At 58.9% G+C, this 20,707-nt stretch overlaps 2 protein-coding genes across 4 annotated transcripts; both read left to right on the top strand.

Annotated features, from left to right (window-relative positions):
- The first annotated feature begins 606 nt into the window (after positions 1-606).
- Positions 607-15,260, top strand: TAF6L (TATA-box binding protein associated factor 6 like). Of its 2 annotated transcripts, XM_029061083.2 has the most exons (11): positions 607-730; positions 2,852-3,011; positions 3,868-3,954; positions 4,757-4,907; positions 5,786-5,836; positions 6,063-6,157; positions 8,396-8,470; positions 8,697-8,917; positions 12,211-12,343; positions 12,716-12,844; positions 13,727-15,259. In XM_029061083.2, the coding sequence occupies exons 2-11, from the start codon at positions 2,865-2,867 to the stop codon at positions 14,510-14,512; spliced, it is 1,875 nt and encodes a 624-aa protein (XP_028916916.1). In that variant the 5' UTR covers positions 607-730; positions 2,852-2,864; the 3' UTR covers positions 14,513-15,259. The 2 variants fall into 2 exon arrangements, with proteins under 2 accessions (XP_028916916.1, XP_028916919.1); XM_029061086.2 differs by lacking the exon at positions 607-730 and having other exon boundaries at positions 2,930-3,011; positions 3,873-3,954; positions 13,727-15,260.
- Positions 15,261-15,372: 112 nt separating this feature from the next.
- Positions 15,373-20,687, top strand: TMEM179B (transmembrane protein 179B). 2 transcript variants are annotated; one of them, XM_029061087.1, is made up of 5 exons: positions 15,373-15,499; positions 17,828-18,015; positions 18,097-18,231; positions 20,038-20,116; positions 20,344-20,687. In XM_029061087.1, the coding sequence occupies exons 1-5, from the start codon at positions 15,404-15,406 to the stop codon at positions 20,515-20,517; spliced, it is 672 nt and encodes a 223-aa protein (XP_028916920.1). In that variant the 5' UTR covers positions 15,373-15,403; the 3' UTR covers positions 20,518-20,687. The 2 variants fall into 2 exon arrangements, with proteins under 2 accessions (XP_028916920.1, XP_028916921.1); XM_029061088.2 differs by lacking the exon at positions 15,373-15,499 and adding an exon at positions 16,720-17,478.
- Positions 20,688-20,707: the final 20 nt, after the last annotated feature.

The raw sequence follows: 20,707 nt of genomic DNA, 5'->3' as shown, positions 1-20,707 counted from the left end.
TGAAGCGCTTACTATGTGCAGAGCACTGTTCTAAGTGCTGGGGGAGATACAGGGTCATCGGGTTGTCCCACGTGAGGCTCACAGTTCATCCCCATTTGACAGAGGGGGTCACTGAGGCCCAGAGAAGTGACTTGCCCACAGTGACCCAGCTGACAAGGGGCAGAGCCGGAATTCGAACCCATGACCTCTGACTCCCAAGCCCGGGCTCTTTCCACTGAGCCACGCTGCTTCTCAAGTAAGCTCTTGAGAACATAGTAAGCGCTTAACAAATACCAACGTTATTATTATTATTAAGGCCGGGCTCTTTCCGCCGCGCCAGGCCGCTTGTCGCGATAGGAACGAGGCCGAGCGGCCGCGTCCCTCACAGTCTTCGGGTCGAGCCGGGAAAGTGGGCTCTGTGTCTTTAAGGGGCGGAGGGGGCTCCCCCGTCACGTGACGGCCGGCGGCAACATGGCTGCGCCCGCGGTGAGGCCGGGGCCCTTCTCACGTGACAGGGGAGCGGGGCAGCTGTGATTGGCTGAGGGGCGCAGGGGGCGGGGCTGGCCGGAACGGAGTCGCCCCCCCCCGGGGCGCATGCGCGAGGCTGGGCCCGCCTCTGCCCTCCTCCCCCCGCCCGCCAGACCACGTGACTGCGCCCTCCTCTCCCGCTCACCTGGGCCTTTGGCCCCTGGCGACGCCCCCCGCCCCGCCTGTCGCCCACCCCGGAATCTGAGGGGCTCAGGGACCCCAGGTGAGAGGCGGGGACACCCCCGTGGGCTCAGGGTGCAGGGGGGACGGGGAGGCCAGTCCCTGAGCGGTTCAAAGGGCACAGGACCAGAGGTGGGGGGGCAGGTCTACACTGTAAGCTCCTTAATAATGATGATGATGATATTTGCTAAGCGCTTGCGATGTGCCAAGCACTGTTCTGAGCGCTGGGGGAGATGCAAGCGGTGTGGCTTGGTGGGAAGAGCCCGGGCTTGGGAGTCAGGTGGTGGGTTCTAATCCCGGCTCCGCCACTTGTCCGCTGGGTGACTTTGAGCAAGTATCTGCTGGCGAATTGTACATTCCAAGCGCCTAGTACAGTGCGCTGCACCTAGGCAGTGCTCAGTAAATGCTACTGAATGAAGTCACTTCTCTGGGCCTCAGTGACCTCCTCTGGAAAATGGGGATGAAGACTGGGAGCCCCACGAGGGACAACCTGATCGCCTTGTAATAATAATAATAATAATAATGTTGGTATTTGTTAAGCGCTTACTATGTGCAGAGCACCGTTCTAAGCGCTGGGGTAGACACAGGGGAATCAGGTTGTCCCACGTAGGGCTCACAGTCTTCATCCCCATTTTACAGATGAGGTAACTGAGGCACCGAGAAGTGAAGTGACTCGCCCAAGGTCACACAGCAGACAAGTGGCAGAGCTGGGATTCGAACTCATGACCTCTAACTCCAAAGCCCGTGCTCTTTCCACTGAGCCACGCTGCTTCTCTAGCTACCCCAGCCCCAAGAACAGTGCTTGGCACATAGTAGGCACTTAACAAATACCATCATTGTTATTATTATTACAAAGTGATCAGGTTGTCCCACGCGGGGCTCACAGTCTTCATCCCCATTTTACAGACGAGATCACCGAGGCACAGTGAATGATGATGATGTTGGTATTTGTTAAGCGCTTACTATGTGCCCAGCACTGTTCTAAGCGCTGGGGTAGATACAAGGGAATCAGGTTGTCCCTCTTGGGCTCACGGTCTTCATCCCCATTTTCCAGATGAGGTCACTGAGGCCCAGAGAAGTGAAGTGACTCGCCCACAGTCACGCAGTTGACGAGCGGCGGAGCCGGGATTAGAACCCACGACCTCCGACTCCCAAGCCCAGGCTCTTTCAACTAAGCCACGCTGCTTCTCTAGCTCGTTGTGGGCGGGTGGTGTGTCTGTTAAGCCGCTGTGTCCTATTCTCCCAAGCGCTTAATACAGTGCTCCACACACGCTAAGCGCTCAGTAAATACGATTGAATTGAGCAGGTTCCCAAAAGGAAGAGGGATGGGAGAGCGACTGGTAATACTCATTTATTCACTCGGATTTATCGAGCGCTTACTGTGTGCAGAGCCCTGGACTAAGCATTTAGAAAGTAATAAGCGTGGTACTTATTAAGCGCCGCTTACTACGTGCCAGGCACTGTACTAAGCGCCGCTTACTCCGTGCCAGGCACTGTACTAAGCGCCGGGGTGGATACAACCAGGTTGGACGCAGTCCCGGTCCCACATGGGGCTCACAGACGAGGTAACTCGGGCACAGAGAAGTGAAGTGACTTGCCCAAGGCCCCACAGCAGACAAGTGGCATTCAAACTCATGGTCATCTGACCCCCCCCAGGCCTGTGTTCTATCCACTACACCGGTTTGGGAGTCAGGGGTCGTGGGTTCTAATCCCGGCTCTGCCACTTCCATTCAGTCGTATTTATTGAGCGCTCACTATGTGCAGAGCACTGTACTAAGCGCTTGATGGCAGCTGTGTGACTGTGGGCAAGTCACTTCGCTTCTCTGTGCCTCAGCTCCCTCATCTGGAAAATGGGGATGAAGACCGGGAGCCCCACGGGGGACGACCTCATCACCTTGTATCTACTCCACTGCTTAGAACGGTGCTTGGCACATAGTAAGCGCTTACCAAATACCGTTATTATTATTACACCATTCTGCTTTTAGAGGTTCCCTCTGGGTTGGGGGCAGGAGGGGCGGCCGGTCCGGGTTCCCGGGAGGGGAGAGGCGGAGTAAATAAGTCAATAAGGGGGTCCCGGGGCCCCCCGCTGCAGACCGGGCGGAGGGGGTGACGTGAGCACGTTCCCCCCCCCCCCCCCCCGCCTCGCGTCGGCCGCGGCCCCCAGCCCCGCCGGGCCCATGGCCGAGCGGGAGGAGCGGCGCTTCGTGGAGATCCCCCGGGAGTCGGTGCGGCTCATGGCCGAGAGCGCGGGGTTGGAGCTGAGCGACGAGGTGGCCGCGCTGCTGGCCGAGGACGTCTGCTACCGGCTTCGCGAGGCCACCCAGGTGACCCTTCCCGTCCCGGCCCCCCCCCCCCCCCCCAGTCTCTCCTTTCCCCGCCTTTGGGGCTTCCTCCTTCCCACTCTGCTCCCCCACATGCCACCCTTCCCATCCTGGGGAGCCTCACCCACTGTCCAGAGAAGAAGCTCCTTTCATTCCCGGACAAGCCAGTGATCGCCCTTCGGTTTTCTCGAAGCCTTTTTCGTAACAACCACAAACGACAATAATGACGACGCTTGTTGAGTGCGTGCTGTGTGCCAGGCACTGTTTGGAGCACTGTACTGGGAGAGGCAATGTGGCTTAATGGGTAGGGCGTGGGCCTGGGAGTCAAGGACCTGGGTTCTAATCCTGACTCCGCCACATGTCTCCCGTCACTTAGCTTCTGGGCCTCGGTTCCCTCATCTGTAAAATGGGGATTAAGAGTTTAAGCCCCGAGTGGGACGGGGACTGTGTCCAATCTACGTGCGTGTACCCCGGTGCTTAGAACAGCGCTTGGCGCATAGTAAGCGCTTAACAAATACCATTATTATATTATCGTTGCCATCATTGCCAAATGCTGGGGTGGATACAGGCAAATCAGGTTAGATACAGTCCCTGCCCCAGTGGGGCTCACAGTCTCCATCCCCATTTTACAGAAGACATCCCTGAGGTAAAGTGAAGTGAGTTGCCCAAGGTGACACGGCAAACAGTTGGCGAGCCGGGATTAGAACCCAGGTCCTTCTGACTCGAGGCCCTTGCTCGGCCCCTCTAGGCCACGCTCCTTCTCTTCCTAGTCCTCCATCCTCAGGCACGGGCCTCCCTCCAAAGCAAGGACCCATAAAATCATTCTCTCTACCCGGTGCCTGTTGTTTCTTCTCCCAAGAATAGCTCTCAGTTCATGAAACACACCAAGCGGCGGAAGCTGACGGTAGAGGATTTCAACCGGGCGCTCCGGTGGAGCAATGTGGAGGTGAGTGGGGGGGGGGGGAGGGAGGGAAATGGGGAGAAAAGGGGGGTTATGGAGTGATGGGGTCAGGCCTAGCTGGATAGGAGGCTTTGGGCAAGTGGGAATAAATTAGACGAAGGGGCAGGAGGATCGGTCACGTTCTGTGGTGGTGAGTTCACGTCAGACTCAATTTCCTGCGGTTTGGGTGGCGCCGGGATCCTCCCACTCGGGGCTCAGGAAGAGGGTCTCCCAGCCCCTGTATTTATTTAATCATGGTATTTGCGAAGGGCTTTCTAGGTGTCAGGGACCATTCCAGGGACTGGGGCGGATTCGAGTCCGTCGGGTCGGACGCGGTCCCCGTGCCGCGTGAGGCTCACGGCCTAAGAAGGAGGGAGGTGAGGTACCGAGTTCCCCGTTGTACGGATGAGGTAACCGAGGCACAGAAAAGCCGAGTGACTTGTCCGAGGTCACCCGGCAGGTAAGCGGCAGATTCGGTCAGTCAGCCGTACCTAGGGAGCGCTTACTGTGTGCAGAGCACTGTCCTGAGCGCTGGGGGAGTACCATATGACCGTATTATAACTGACACGTTCCCTGCCCACAACAAACGTACAGTCTAGAGGATGGGATTAGAACCCAGGTCCTCTAACGTCCAGCCCTTTCCTCTTTCCCCGAGGCCACGCTGCTGGGTTTCTTTGTAAGATCGCAGTTGTTGTGTTCTTTTGAGGCAGACGGCAGGTACTCTCTACCGTAGGCCAAGCGTTCGCGACCAGACCCTTTCCCCCTCCCGGAGCCCGAGGTTTTTACTCCAGCTCTGCTGTTTCCCCAGGCGGTGTGTGGCTACGGCTCCCAGGAGGCTCTGCCCCTTCGCCCGGCCAAAGAGGGGGACCTCTACTTCCCCGAAGACAGAGAGGTGAACCTGGTGGAGCTGGCCCTGGCAACCAACATCCCCAAAGGCTGCGCTGAGACGGTTGTGAGAGGTGTGGGCCCGGAGGGCGGCCGGGGGGCTGGCGTCGAGGGCGACGGGGCGAAGGATGAGTGGCGATCAGGGCCAAGGTGGTGATGATGACGGTATTTTGAAGCGCCGACTATGTGCCGAGCACTGTTCTAAGCGTTGGAGTAGGTGGGAGGTAATCAGGTTGCCCCACGTGGGGCTCACAGTCTCAGTCCCCGTTTTCCAGACGAGGTCACTGAGGCCCAGAGAAGCGAAGTGACTTGCCCACAGTCACCCAGCAGACAAGTGGCGGGGGCCGGGATTAGAACCCACGACCTCTGACTCCCAAGCCCGGGCTCTCTCCGCTGAGCCCCGCTGCTTCTCATGGCAGTGAGGGGTGGGTGACGGGGTGGGGCCGAGGGAGAGATCCCATCATGACGGGATCCGGTCATTCAGTCAGTCGGTGGTATTTATCGAGCGCTTACCGTGTGCAGAAGACTGTACTAAGCGCTTGGGAGAGTACAGCAGAACAGAGTTGGTAGGCACATTCCCTGCCCACGGCGCGCTTAGGGTCCCGAGGGGGAGACGGACATTACTATAAATAAGTAAATTACGGATATGGACATAAGTGCCGCAGGGCTGAGGGAGGGGGTGAATAAAAGGGAGCGACGCAGAAGGGGATGGAAGAAGAGGAAACGAGGTCGTAGTCAGGGAAGGCCTCTTGGAGGAGGTGTGGAGGGGGTTTCGGAGCGGGGGAGAGCGGCGGGCTGGCGGATATGAGCAGGGAGGGCGTTTCAGGTCCGAGGCGGGACGTCAGCAAGAGGTCGGCGGTGAGATAGGCGAGAGCGAGGACCAGTAGGGCACTGGGCGGTTCTGGCCTCGGTGACTTCTCTCTCCCATTCGCTCTCTCTCATCTGGCTGCAGTTCACGTCTCTTACTTGGATGGCAAAGGCAACTTGGAGCCTCAAGGATCCGGTAAGAGTTGGCATCGGTGGCAGGTCCCAGGACAGGCGCCCCCGCCACCCTTCCTGGCCCCTAGGCTCGGAAGCCGGTTGTCCGATTCTCGGCCGTTCGTTCTGATTTGCGACTCCCGCCTGCCGTCCCGTGGCCGGCGATGACTGCCGTGAGGGAGGGCGACGGGGCTCTCGGGGTGGGGAGGAACCCCGTCCTGTGCCGTTGACCACTCTCTGCACTTCCGCAGTGCCCAATGCCGTTTCCTCGTTGACGGACGACCTGCTCAAATACTACCAGCAGGTCACCCGGGCCGTGCTGGGGGACGACCCCCAGCTGATGAAGGTGAGGAGGGTGGGGTTGAGGGAGACCCTGTGGGTGACAGGCCAAGGGGATTCCTTCATTCAATAGTATTTATCGAGCGCTTACTATGTGCAGAGCACTGTACTAAGCACTCGGGCAGCGTGGCTCAGTGGCAAGAGCACGGGCTTTGCAGTCAGAGGTCATGAGTTTGAATCCCAGCTCTGCCACTTGTCAGCTGTGTGACTGTGGGCAAGTCACTTAACTTCTCTGTGCCTCAGTTACCTCATCTGTAAAATGGGGATTAAGACTGTGAGCCCCACGTGGGACATCCTGATTCCCCTGTGGCTACCCCAGCGCTTAGAACAGTGCTCGGCACATAGTAAGTGCTTAAAAAATACCAACATTATTATTATTATTATTATTAACCCTTTTCCTCCTCGGTGCCAATAAATTTCCCCATAAAAGTCCCGAATACACCCTTATCGAGGGCGCATCTCCTCCAAGAGGCCTTCCCAGACTAAGCCCCTCCTTTCCTCTTCTCCCACTCGCCTCTGTGTCGCCCCGACTTGCCCCCTTCGTTCGTCCCCCCTCCCAGCCCCACGGCTCAGATGTCCGTATCTGTCATTCATGTATTTCTATCGATTGGGCAGGGATCCTGTCTGTTGTTGTATCGTACTCTCCCAGACGCTTAGGACGGTGCTCTGCCCGCAGTAAGTGCTCAGTAAATAGGATTGAATGAATGAATGAGTGCCAGTACAGCACTAGGGAGAAATCTTCGGGCCAACACCACCAGCACAGATTTCCATCAGAGACCATCTCCCTCCTCATTCTTGCAGATGCAGTCGCTTTCTTGTAGTTCTCTCCTTGTTCACTCTTAAAATCTCGGCTGTCCTTTAAGGGAGGGTAAATAGGACCCGTTCCCTGCCCGCAACGAGCTTACAGTCTCGCCTCCAGCAGAAGCTCCCGACTACTGGCTTTAAGTCACTCAACTCTCTCCTTCCAGACCCCAGCGCAGATGCTTTGCTCCTCTAGAGCGAAGCTCTCTGCTGTGCCTTTCTCTTGCCCATACTCTTCTCCTCCCTCCCCCTTCACGTCCGGCAGATTGCAGCCCCCCTCCCCGATCTTGAGAGCCCTTCCGAAATCACCTCTCCCCCGGGAGGCTTCCCCCATCGATTTCTCCTCTTTCCAGGTCGCATCCCCGCTCCTCCCACTTTGGGATTTGGGGATTTTGTTACAGGACTTGGGGTAGGGGGCAGATTGGCGGGAGAAAGGAGGGAGGGCGAGGGGAGATCACCGTGGTGCTCTGAGCAGTCCGGCTAAACGGTGCCCTTTTTGGCATGTTGGAGTAGATTTCCATTTGGGGGTTCGCGGGGGGTGTTGGGGGGTTGGGTGGGTGTCTTCCCCTAAAATGTGAATTCCTTGACTGTTCCCCAAGCACCTAGTGCCACTGCTTGTCAGCTGTGTGACTTTGGGCAAGCCACTTAATAATAAGGTTGGTATTTGTTAAGCTCTTACTTTGTGCAGAGCACTGTTCTAAGCGCTGGGGGAGATACAGGCTAATCAGGTTGTCCCACGTGAGGCTCACAGTCTTCATCCCCATTTTACAAATAGGGAACTGAGGCACAGAGAATTTAAGTGACTTGCCCACAGTCACACAGCTGACAAGTGGCAGAGCTGGGGTTCGAACCCATGACTGCTGACTCCCGAGCCCGGACTCTTTCCACCGAGCTGCGCTGTTTCTCTGCTTCTCCGTGCCTCAGTGACCTCGTCTGGAAAATAGGGATTAAGACTGTGAGCCCCACGTGGGACAACCCGATCACCTTGTATCCCCCCCCAGCGCTTAGAACAGTGCTTCGCACAGAGTAAGCGCTTAACAAATGCCATCATTATTATTATTATATAAGGCATCTTATAGGTGCTCGACAACATTAGTGATGACGATAAGCCACAAGAGTCAGGATTTTATTATGAATTCATCTATAAATTTTTTTAATTTATTTTAAAATTTTATCTGTGATTCATTTGTCTTGATGTCTGTCTCCCCCTCTAGACTGGAAGCTGGTTGAGGGCAGGGAATATCTCTTTATGATTATATCGTGCTCTCCCAGGCGCTTAGTACAGTGCTCCGCACACAGTAAGCACCCAACCAATACGTTCAACTGACTGAGGATGAAACCGCGGAGGGAGAATTTGGGTTGGATTTGGGAGCATTTCCGTGCCGACCCGCAGCCGAACGTGTCGGCGGGAGGGGGATTTGAACCCCGTCCCCTTCCCCTTTAGGTCGCCCTTCAGGATTTGCAGACCAACTCCAAGATCGCGGCCCTGCTGCCTTACTTCGTTTACGTGGTCAGCGGGGTGAGTGGCCTGGGCCGGGCCCGGCGGGGCGGGGAACCCGGAGTAGGGGGAGACGGAAAGGAGTGGAGGGGGTGGGAGATTTTGGGATTTGGGGCGGGGGTGTGTTTGGGAGCTGGGGGGCTTGGCCGAGCGGAAACGGACCTGGGGGGTGGGTGGGGGAGGGCGGCGGGCCCCGTCCCCTCCGCGCTCCGCCCTCTTCTCACCGGTGGAGTCGTCCCCCGGGCAGGTGAAGTCGGTGAGTCACGACCTGGAGCAGCTGCACAGGCTGCTGCAGGTGGCCCGGAGCCTGGTCCGCAACCCGCACCTCTGCCTGGGGCCCTACGTCCGTTCCCTGGTGGGCAGCGTCCTCTACTGCGTCCTGGAGCCGCTGGCCGCCTCCATCAACCCCCTCAACGACCACTGGACGCTGCGCGATGGGGCCGCCTTGCTCCTCAGCCACATCTTCTGGTACCGGGCTATCAGTGATAGAAAGATCGGGAGAATGGCACTTCTTAAGCGCTTACTGTGTGCCAGGGACTGTTTTAAGCGCTGGAACGATAATAGTAATAATAATGAAGGCATTTGTTAAGCGCTTATTATGTGCGAAGCACTGTTCTAAGCGCCGGGGGGGGGGATACAAGGTGATCGGGTTGTCCCACGTGGGGCTCACGGTCTTCATTCCCATTTGACAGAAGGGGTAATTGAGGCCCAGAGAAGAGAAGTGACTTGCCCAAAGTCACCCAGCTGACCAGTGGCTGAGCTGGGATTTGAACCCGTGACCTCTGCCGCCCAAGCCCGGGCTCTTTCCACTGAGCCACGCTGCCTCCCTTAGAGTAATTGTGGTATTCGTTAAACGCTTACTATGTGGCAGGGACTATTCTAAGCGTTGGGGTGAATACAAGCCATTCTGGTGGGGCCCAGTCCCTGTCCCAAATGGGGATCCCGGTCTTACTTCCCATTTTTTTAACTGATGAGGTAACTGAGGCACAGAGAAATAAGTTACTCACCCAAGGTCGCACAGCAGACATATGGTGGAGCGGGGATTAGAACCCAGGCCCCCGTGACTCCCAGGCCCGTGCCCTATCCACGAAGCCGTCCGCTTCTCACTGGGTATCGGGTGAGGAGGCGCCATCGGGATGGCATTGATTGCTCTGCCATTTACCGATTCATTCGGTCCTATTTATTGAGCACTTGAGCGCCTGGCGGAGTATAATATAACAACAGACACATTCCTGCCCACAACAAGCTCACAGTCTAGAGGGAGAGACGGACATTAATAATAACAATAATAACAATAATGTTGGTATTTGTTAAGCGCTTACTATGTGCAGAGCACTGTTCTAAGCGCTGGGGTAGACAGGGGAATCAGCTTGTCCCACGTGGGACTCACAGTCTCAATCCCCATTTTACAGATGAGGTAACTGAGGCCCACAGAAGCGAAGTGACTTGCCCACAGTCACCCAGCTGACAAGTGGCAGAGCAGGGATTCGAACCCATGACCTCTGACTCCAAAGCCCGGGCTCTTGCCACTGAGCCATGCTGCTTCTCTAATATAAATATAATATTAATATAAATAGGTAAATGGTGTAATAATAATAATGATAAGTGGTATTTTTGGAGCGCTTACTTTGTGCAAGAACATCATCCTAAGCGGTCGGGAGAGTGCAGCGGAGATGGTAGCCACATTCCCTGAAACTTGACAAAATATGTCTCCCCCTCCCCACCGCCCCGGATGTTTCAAAGCCACATTCAAGATACCTCAGTAAAGTCACCAAGCAGCGCGGCCTATCTTCTGGACCTGAACTCTCTGATACGGTCTTCGCCGGAATGAAAACCGGCCAAACTAAGGTGTCCCCATTAAGAGAAGCAGCGTGGCTTAGTGGAAGTAGCGCGGGCTTGGGAGTCAGAGGACGTGGGTTCTAATCCCACCTCCGCCACCTGTCCGCTCTGTGACCTAGGGCAAGTCACTTCCCTTCCCTGTGCCTCAGTTATCTGTAAAATGGGGATTAAAAGTGGGAACCCCATGTGGGACAACCTGATGACCCTGTATCTACCCCAGTGCCTAGAACAGTGCTTGGCACGTAGTAAGCGCTGAAATACCATTAATATTTTTATTAATATAATAATAAATATTGATTGGGGGTGGACCTGGGAATGAAATGGATCTGTGGAAACTGGAGGGGCCCAAATCGTGGAGTTCTGGGAAGAGAAATCAGGATGTAGAGAAGCAGCTTGGCCTAATGGATAGAGCATGGGCCTGAAAGTCAGAAAGACCTGGGTTCTTCTTCTTCTTCTTCTTCTTATCATCATTATTATTAAATGCTGCCTTCCAGCCCACGCTCTGGGAACCAAGCCAAATTTTCAAGACTCATTGCCCATCAGAAATTTTTTTTTGGCTATCTTTAATCGTTTTCCTAGGATAATTCTAAAAGTGCCAAAAATCCAATCTCCCCCCCACCCACCACACACCCAAACACACTCACCCACACAATTCGGCTCTTTACACTGATGAAGTATTATTATGGCATAGAACGATATTACCAAATAATACTTGGGGGGAGAAGGATGCCCTTTAGGTTTACCCACAGATTTACTGAAAATGCAACCGTTTTGTCTGTCTGGCTTCCTGCCTTTGGAAAAGAGCATCAGGTTGAGTTGGGGTGTGTAGTGTGAGAGAAAAAAAAAAGAGGTGTTCCGGAGGGGGAGGTTTACGGGACTGGAAGCGGAGGTAAAGAAGCAGAATGGCTCAGTGGAAAGAGCGCGGGCTTGGGAGTCAGAGGTCACGGGTTCTAACCCCGGCTCTGCCGCTAGTCAGCTGTGTGACCTTGGGCAAGTCACTTAACTTCTCTGTGCTTCAGTTACCTCATCTGTCAAATGGGGATTAAAACTGTGAGCCCCACGTGGGACCACCTGTTCACCTTGTACCCCCCAGCGCTCAGAACAGTGCTCTGCACATAGTAAGCGCTCAACAAATACCACGATTTTAAAGAGGACGGACAGTACATGGCAGCATTCACCCCGATAAGCTCCACTGGGGTCCGTTACATCCTTGCAGGGGTGACGGAGAGCCTGGATGGGTTGGGCGTTTGGGTTTGGTGAGTGTGGAGTCCCCGTTGGAGGCGGTCCAGCTTCATCCACTCAGCCCCCTCCCCTTTCCGGCATACCAAGCTGAAAACCTATTCTCCCGGTGTGCTGGTTTAGTGAAGCGGCGTGGCGTAGCGGATGGAGCACGGGCCTGGGAGTCTTAAGGACCCGGTTCTAACCCCGGCCCTCCGCCACTTGCCCACCTCGTGACCCCGAGTGAGCCGGTTCACTTCTCTGGGCCTCAGTTACTTCCTCTGGAAAAGGCAGAGGTAAGATCGTGAGCCCCATGTGGGACAGGGACCGTGTCCAACCTGATTATCTTGTATAATAATAATAACGCTGGTGTTTGCTAAGCGTTTACTGTGTGCCAAGCACCGATCTAAGCGCTGAGGTAGATACGAGGTCATCAGGTTTTCCCACGTGGGGCTCGCGGTCTTCATCCCCATTTTCCAGATGAGGCACCCGAGGCCCAGAGAAGTGAAGCGACTTGCCCAAAGTCACCCAGCTGACAAGCGGCGGAGGCGGGATCAGAACCCACGACCTCCGACTCCCAAGCCCGGGCTCTTTCCGCTAGGCCACACTGCTTCCAGCACTTAGTGCCTGGCCCATAGTAAGCGCTAACACCTTTAAAAAATAAGAAAAATAGAAAAATGTGAGTTCCCTCTGTTCCTCGCCAGGACTCACGGGGATCTGGTGAGCGGCCTGTACCAGCAGATCCTCCTGTCGCTGCAGAAAGTGTTGGCCGATCCCGTGCGGCCCCTGTGCTCGCACTACGGAGCGGTCGTGGGCCTGCACGCCCTGGGCTGGAAGGTAACGGGCACCCCGGGCTCCGCGCAACTCTTGCTCGGCTCCTCCCCGGGCGGCCCCGAGCGGAAGCCGGCACACCCGGGCCGAACGAGGCGAGCGGGCTTGAGGGGCGGCTCGAGCAGTCGGTCTGTCGTATTTATTGAGCGCTTACCGCGTGCGCAGCACTGAAGTAAGCGCTGGGGGAGAGTACAACAGAACGGTCAACGGACACATCCCCCGCCCACAACGCGCTCAACGATCTCAGAGGAGGGATGGGAGATGGGGCTGAGCCGGGAGGGCGGAACAAAGGGGGAAGGTAGAAAAGGGAAATCGGCGAGGGGACGTGGTGACGGTGGGTGGTCTGCCCTCTCCCACGCTCTCCTCCTCTGCTCCCAGGCAGTAGAGACGATCCTCTACCCTCACCTGTCCACTTACTGGGCCAACCTGCAGGCCGTGTTGGACGACTACTCTGTCTCCAACGCCCAGGTCAAGGCTGACGGGCACAAAGTCTACGGAGCCATCCTGGTGAGTCACTGCCCCGTCACTGAACTGGTGGTGCTCGAGGCCTGAGGCTGAACCGGGGGGAATCTGAGCCCTTCTTGGGACCAGATCCCTTCGCCGTTGGCCACGGTTTCCCTCACGGGACCTGCTACCCTCAAAGCAAGGCTTCCCGTTAACCCCCTCTAGCAGTAGGAATAGTATTTTTTTAATAAACATCTGCCGCGTACCGACCACAAGAAATCCGTCGTTGAGAATGAGGTACGGTCCCTGCCCCCAAGGGACTCGTACACGCTTCCTTTTTTTATATTGGTATTTTTTAAGGGCTTACTCTACGCCAGGCACTGTACCGAGCGCTGGGGTAGATACAAGCTATTCAGGTTGGACAAGAGTCCCTGTCCCACACGGGGCCCGTCGTCTTAATCCTCATATTACAGATGAGGTACCGGGCACGGAGAAGTGAAGTTACGCACCCAAGGTCACACGGTAGATGAGGGGCGGAGGCAGAATTAGAACCCAGGTCCTTCTGCCTCCCAGACCCGCGCTCTATCCACTAGGTCACACTGCTTCTCAAACGGTGTTCCTTTTCTCTCTCAAAGTCACCTCCGTAGTCCTTGTCTCTCAAAATCCCCTTCCCCAAAGTCCTTGTCTCTCAGTCACCTTCCCCCAAAGCCCAGTCCCCGCCACTGGGCTTCTACCTTCCCCCGTCCTAACCCCATCAGCCACCCTACCCCTAACGTGTCTCTACTTGTTGCTTCGTCGGTCTCTTCCCACGAGACGAGAGAGTCCCCGGGCCTGCCGCCTCTCCTCGGGAGAGCGTCAAGCGGTCGAGGGCCGGCCCGGCCCGGCCTCCCGGGGGCGTGGGCCCTCCCGCCGCCGCCCCCCGGGTGACGCCGCTCCTCTCTGCAGGTGGCGGTGGAGCGGCTGCTGAAGATGAAGGCCCAGGCCGGCGGGCCCGGCGAGGGCGGCGGCGGCGGAGGGGCCCGTCGCCCCGAGGACCTGCCTTGGGCCGGCCTCCTCCTGCAGGACCCGCCCGCCGGCGGGGCGGGAGAGCCGGGCTTCGGCCCGGGGGTCCCCTCGGCCCCCGGGGCCGCGGGGCCGGGGACCCCCGCCGCCCCCGCGCCGCTGGGAGACACCTATCGGGAGCTCTACGCCTTCTTCGGCGACAGCCTGGCGACGCGCTTCGGCACCGGGCAGCCCTCCCCGGCCGCCCCTCGGCCCCCCGGGGGCAAGAAGGAGCCGGCGGCCGCGGCCGAGGCCGTCCGCAAGATGCCCCAGCTGACGGCCAGCGCCACGGTCGGCCCCCGGGAGGAGGAGGGGGGCGGCCGGGGCGGGGGGCCGCCGGCGGGGGTCCCCGCGGCCCCGGCGGCGGCGCCCCCGGCCGAGAGCCGGCCCCCGCCGCGGCCGCACCGGCCCCGCGGGGCCCCGCGCCAGCAAGGCCTGCGGCCCGGCGCCCGGGACGTGTTCCAGAAGAGCCGCTTCGCCCCCCGGGCCGCCCCCCACTTCCGCTTCCTCATCGCGGGGCGGCAGGCCGGCCGCAGGTGCCGCGGCCGCCTCTTCCAGACGGCCTTCCCGGCCCACCACGGGCCCAGCCCCGCCTCCCGCTACGCCCAGAAGCTGCCCATGATCGGCCGCACGGCCCGGCCCGCTCGCCGCTGGGCCCTCTCCGACTACTCCCTTTACCTCCCGCTCTGAGTCGCGGGGCGGCCCCGGGCCGGACGGAACGTGACTCCTCCGCCCTCCCCCTTTCCCCCCGGCGGACACCCCCTTCTGCCTCCCCATTTTCTTCCTCTCCTGGCTTGAGCAAAGCGGAGGGGGGCTGAGAGCCGCCCCCCGTCCCCTTTCGCCTCCCCCGTCCCTTTCTCGCTCCTCCATCCATCCCCCGAGGAGGCTGAGGGGGCTGAGGGCAAAGTGGGGGAGCCACCCCCCGCCCCTCTTCTCCCCCCACCCCCCCCCCAGCCTGGCTCCAGGCGTGTGCGGGCTGAGGGGAAGGGGGGAGTCGGGGACCCCGTCCCATTTTCCTGCCTCTGAGGGGGGCCGGGGGAGGTGTCCCCCCTGCCCTTTCTGGCTGCCCCCCCGTGGAGGTGGGGCTGGAGGGGGACCCTGCTGCTCGCCCCCACCCCCTTTTCTCTCAGCCCTGAGGGAGGCGGAGCTGCCCCGCCCCCCCAGCAGGGGGGGTCCCCTCACCCGGACCCTCCTGAGGGGCCCCTCGTGCCCCCCAGGGGCCTTCCTCCCCCCCCCCCGGGGCCCCCTGCAGCCCTCAGGGGTGCCCTGCCTAGTCCCTCCTGAGGGTCCCCCTGCGCCTCCCCAGGGGCCTCCCTGCCCCTCCGGGGGTCTTCTGCACCAACCGAGGGGCCCCCTACCCCCACCAGGTGCCCCCTGCACCCTTCAGGGACCCCACCCCGCCCCCTCGGCGCGCGTCAATAAAGTCCGGTTGTGGGGAGCCGGGAGGCCTTGTCGTGCGGGGCGGGGCGGGGCGTGTCGGGCCCTTGTGGGGCGGGCCGGGGAACCCCGGGGGCCCCCTCCTCCTGCTCCCTTCCTTCCTTTCCCCCCGGGTCGGCGTGTTCCGGGGCGAGGGCCGGGAGGATGGCGCTGTCGGGGCGGCAGCGGGCCGAGCTGGTGCTGGCGGCCGCCGCCTTCCTCTGCGGGGCCGTGGCCGCCGCCGCCCTCACCCGCACCCAGGTCGGAGCCGGGGCAGGGAGGAAGGGAGGGAAGGGGCCGGCAATCCCTGGGTCTGGGCTGGGGGGGGGGGCAGGGACGGAGGGGAGACCCCTGCCCGCCCCGGGGGGGAGGGCGGGGAAACGAGGACGGACCTCCGATCGCGACCGCCCGGAGCCCACGAGAAGCGAAGGACCCCCGGACCCACCGTCGCAGCCCCCTCCGCCCCCTCCGGTGACCAAAACCTTCTCTTTCCCAACGGGGAAAAGGCGCTCCGGGCCTCACACCCATCTTCCGCAGCTCCCCTCTTTCCTCCTTTCACCCCAACCTGCTGTTTTAACGACAGAAATATGGGGTGGTCGGCGCGCTCCCCAGGTGTAGACAGACCACCGTTGCGGGCCCTGGGGTAGTTGGAAGTCGAGCGGGTTGGACGCACACCGTGAGCCCCGCGCGTCCCCCCATAATCGTGTTGGGATTTGTTAAGCGCTTACCTTGTTAAGTGCCGAGGACTGTTGTGAACGCTGGGGGACATACGGGGTCATCGGGTGGCCTCCCTCCGTGGGGCTCACCGTCTTCATCCCCACTTTCCAGATGAGGGAACTGAGGCCCAGAGAAGTGAAGCGACTTGCCCGGTCCCCCGGCTGACGAGGGGCAGAGCCGGGATTCGAACCCGTGACCTCTCACTCCCCGGCCCGCCGCGCTGCTCTTACAGCTGAGGCGAAGGGTGCAGAGAATTGAAGCGGCTGAGAAGGTGGAGGAGCGGAATTAGAACCCGGGACGGCGCTACTTCCACCAGGCTCGACCGCTCCCCGGCTTTGGGGCCGCTTGCCTGCGGCCTTAGAGGAGCAGCGTGGCTCAGTGGAAAGAGCCCAACCTTGGAGGTCAGAGGTCGTGGGTTCGAATCCCCGCTCGGCCCCTTGTCAGCTGTGTGACTGTGGGCAAGTCACTTCTCTGGGCCTCAGTGACCTCGTCTGTCAAATGGGGATAATAATCATGTTGGTATCTGTTAAGCACTTACTATGTGCCGAGCACTGTTCTAGGCGCTGGGGGAGATACAGGGTCATCAGGTTGTCCCACGTGAGGCTCACAGACTTCATCCCCATTTTACAGATGAGGGGATGAAGACTGAGCCTCACGTGGGACAACCTGATGACCCTGTATCTCCCCCGGCGCTCAGAACAGTGCTCGGCACATAGCGCTTAGCAAATAACATTATTATTAGATCCCACGCACAGCCTTACACGGACAACCAACGTGGGCCCGGGGGGGGGGGGGGCCCATGTCCAACCTGCCTCGATGCCGTCGATCCCGGCACTTGCCGGAGTTCCTGGAACGGGACGATCGCTTAGATGGAATCATTAATCCAACGCGATTTTTTTTTTCCCAGTCCCGAATCCTCCTCCCTCACTCTTTCCAAAGTTGTCCTAAAGTTGCTTTCTAAAGCAGTTGACCCAGTGAGCCGCCTAGGGCGGTCCCCACCGGGTTCCTCTTAAGATTAGAGTTGCGCCCGCCACCGGGCTCGCCGTAATTCCAGTACGTCAAATCCCTGACGGCCGGAAGCTTCGGGTTGCTCCCTCTCCCTGCCACTTGGATTTGACCCGTGACGGCGGGTTAAGGACCGCGTCGGAGACCCCCTTCGACCCGGAGCCCGATTTCTATTTGCAAAGGGTATTAAAAGCGTACCCGTCCGGTTCAGAGTTGGCTCCGGTCGGCCTTCTCCTCAGGCCGCACAACCTCAACTGCGCTACTGGAAAGGAATAAAAGCGGCTTGTCGCCAAGGGCCCATTTCTGGTTCCGGGCCATCTGCCGAAACGCCTTCATCCTCCTGCCACTCCGACCCCTGGTCCCCCGGGGCCCCGCGGTCCAGCGACACCCAGGACTGACCTTGCCTGAGAAGTCGTCCGGCATCGTGGGCAGAGCAAGGGCCTGGGACTCAGAAGGTCAAAAGTCACCCGACTTCTCTGGGCCTCAGTCACCTCATCTGTAAAACGGGGATGAAGACGGTGAGCCCCACGTGGGACGGCCTGATTACCTCGTGTCTACCCCGGTGCTTAGAACAGTGCCGGGCACATAGTGAGCGCTTAACAGATCCCACCGTCACATTATTATTATTATGAGTTCCAATCCCGGCTCCGCCGCGTGTCTGCTGGGTGACCTCGGGCGAGTCCCTTCACCGGGCCTCGGTGACCTCATCTGTAAAACGGGGATGGAGACTGAGCCCCACGTGGGACAGGGGCTGGGTCCGACCGGATTTTCTGGCGTCCACCCCGGCGTTTAGTATTCGGTACGGTGCTTGGCGCACGGTAGGCGCTCAACACGTGGCGTTAGGACTATTCTCACCGCTCCCTCCAGGCCTCGTTCGGTGGCAGCTGCCCGCTGTACGGCCGACCCGACTGGAACGGCTCGGTGCTGTCTCTGCCCCAGCCCTCCGCCCCTTCCCTCTGCTACTTCGTGGCCGGCACCTCGGGCTTTCTGGGCCTCTACTGCCTCTTGGTCCTGCTCTACTGGATCTACAGCAGCTATATCGAAGACTCTCCAAGGTGACTACTCTCTGGGCAGCGGGAAGCTTCTCCCCGGGAGAGGTGTGACCGTTCACTCTCCTTCCTTTCTTCCCCGCCTAGGGGTCGGGTCGCCCTGGGCGTCAGCCTGGCCGTGTCGGCCGTCGGCGTCTCGGCGGTGCTGCTGACGGCCTGTATCCTGCAGGTGGGCACCGACAGTCTGTGCGCCTCCCTGGTGCGCTCCAAGGCGGTCAAGAGGTGAGTCCGTCGCCTCATCCTTCCCGCGGGCATTCCGCCCTCTCCTCCGTCCTTTCCCTAAGATGGAGCGGCTCCTAGAGAGGGGGTGGGGACCCCTTAGTGATCCGGGTGGAGCAGCGTGGCCTGGCAGAGGCTCTGGGTTCTAAGCCCACTTGGTAAAAATAATGGAATTTTTTAAATTACCATCACCGATAATAACTGTGGTATCTGTTAAGCAGCACCGTAATAAGTGCTGGGGTGGATACAAGCAAATCGGGTCGGACGGTCCCCGACCCCGTTTTCCAGATGAGGTGACCGAGGCCCAGAGAAGTGAGGTGACCCGCCCAAGGTCAGACGGCAGACAGGTGGCAGAGTCGGGATTAGAAGCCACGACCTTCCGACTCCCAGGCCCGGGCTCTACCCACTAGCTCATGCTATTTCAGCACTTATTATGTGCCGGGCAGCGAGCAGCAGCGTGGCTCGGTGGAAGGAGTCCGGGCTGGGGAGTCTGAAGTCGTGGGTTCTGATCCCCGTTCCGCCGCTTGTCAGCCGGGTGACTTTGGGTAAGCCACTTGACTTCTCTGGGCCTCAGTGACCTCATCTGGAAAATGGGGATGAAGACCGTGAGCCCCACCTAGGACAACCTGATCACCTTGTGTCCCCCGTCCGGCGCTTAGAACAGTGCTTCGCACATAGTAAGCACTTAGCAAATGCCATCATCATTATTATTATTACTAAGCACCGGGGTAGATACAAGCTCATCGGGTTGGACACAGTGCCTGTCTCACAGGGGGCTCAGTTCTTAATCTCCTAGACTGTGGCTTCAAAGCTGTCCATCCCCTTGCCCCCCTCTCCTACCTCACCTCCCTCCTCTCCTTCTCCAGCCCGCACGCTCCGCTCCTCCTCTGCCGCCCACCTCCTCACCGTCCCCCGTTCTCACCTGTCTCGCCGTCGACCCCCGGCTCACGTCCTCCCGCTGTCCCGGAACGCCCTCCCTCCTCACCTCTGCCAAACTAACTCTCTTCCCCTCTTCAAAGCCCTCCTGAGAGCTCACCTCCTCCAGGAGGCCTTCCCACACTGAGCCCTCCCTTTCTCTCTGCTCCTCTTCCCCTCCCCACCACCTTCTGCTCTTCCCCCTTCCCCTCAGCACTGTGCTTATTTGTATATATCATTTATTACCCTTTTTATTTTGTTAATGAGGCATATATCTCCAGGATTCTCTTTTATCTTGATGATGTCGTCTTGTTTTGTTCTCTTTTGCTTTGCTGTCTCCCCCGTTTAGACTGTGAGCCCGTCTTGGGGCAGGGATGGTCTCATCCGTGGCCGAATTGTCCATTCCAAGCGCTTAGTACAGTGCTGTGCACATAGTAAGCGCTCAATAAATACTACTGAATGAATGAATGAGCCCGTTGTTGGGTAGGGACTGTCTCTATCTGCTGCTGAACTGTACTTTCCAAGCACTTAGTACACTGCTCTGCACACAGTAAGCGCTCAATACGACCGAATGAGTAATCCCCATTTACAGATGAGAGAACGGAGGCACAGAGAAGTGCCTTGACCAAGGTCGCAAAGCCGCCAAGCGGCTCTCTCCCCTAGACCGCTGGTCTGCTGTGTGACCGTGGGCAAGTCGCTTAACTTTTCTGTGCCCGCGGTCCCTCATCTGCAAAATGGGGATTCAGCACCCGTTGTCCCTTCCAGACGGTGAGCCCCGTGTGGGACCTGATGATCGCGTGTCTACCCCAGCGCTCGGTACGGTTCTTGGCGTCATGTAAGCGCTTAACAAAATCCCGCGTGATTATGGTCATCATCCTCACTTTGCTCCTGCAGCTGCCCTGAGGTCGAGAAGATTTCCTGGACACCCCCTGGGACCGGACTGCAATCTTATACTAACTTGCACAATGCTACGGTGAGGCCCTCGGGGCTGAGGAGACCGAGAGGAGATCGAGGGGTCGATGAAAGCCCGGCAGCCCCGGAGGTGCCCGCGGAAAGCCCGTCTGCTAACGTGCATTCGACTCCGGCTCGGTGGGAGACCCTACGGGGTCCCGAAAACCTTCAGGGCCGGGAGGGTGGACGTGCGGGGAGGCGGAGGGGCGGCCCGTTCTCATCACCCTTTTTTTCCCCCATCTCCCCCAGGCGGCCTCTTGGGTGAGCCTAGCTCTGTGGTGTCTGATTCTGATGCTGCAGGGGGTAGAGTGGAAGTATCAAACTCCCCCGTTCCGGCCCTCGGAGCGAGGGGACCCGGAGTGGAGCTCGGAGACGGATGCCCTCTTCAGGTCTCGACCCTCCCCCACCTCGAGGGGCAATTGAAAGCGACATTTCCGCCCCCAGCCAAAGACTCATCTCCCAAGCGCCTGGAGCCGCACGTGTCCGCCAGACGGGTTTTCTTCCACTCTTCCGTGAGAAACGGTTAACGCCTCCCTCCCTTATCCCCTTCTGCTGCTGTTTTTGTACTAATAAAAGTCCTCCCCTCCACCCTCCGATCCTCGTGGCTCTCGAT

The sequence above is a fragment of the Ornithorhynchus anatinus genome, chromosome 3 (assembly GCF_004115215.2).
Source record: "Ornithorhynchus anatinus isolate Pmale09 chromosome 3, mOrnAna1.pri.v4, whole genome shotgun sequence".
Taxonomy (NCBI): Eukaryota; Metazoa; Chordata; class Mammalia; order Monotremata; family Ornithorhynchidae; genus Ornithorhynchus; species Ornithorhynchus anatinus.
Note: the sequence above shows the minus strand (reverse complement) of the source record. Positions and strands in the feature narration are given on the sequence as shown.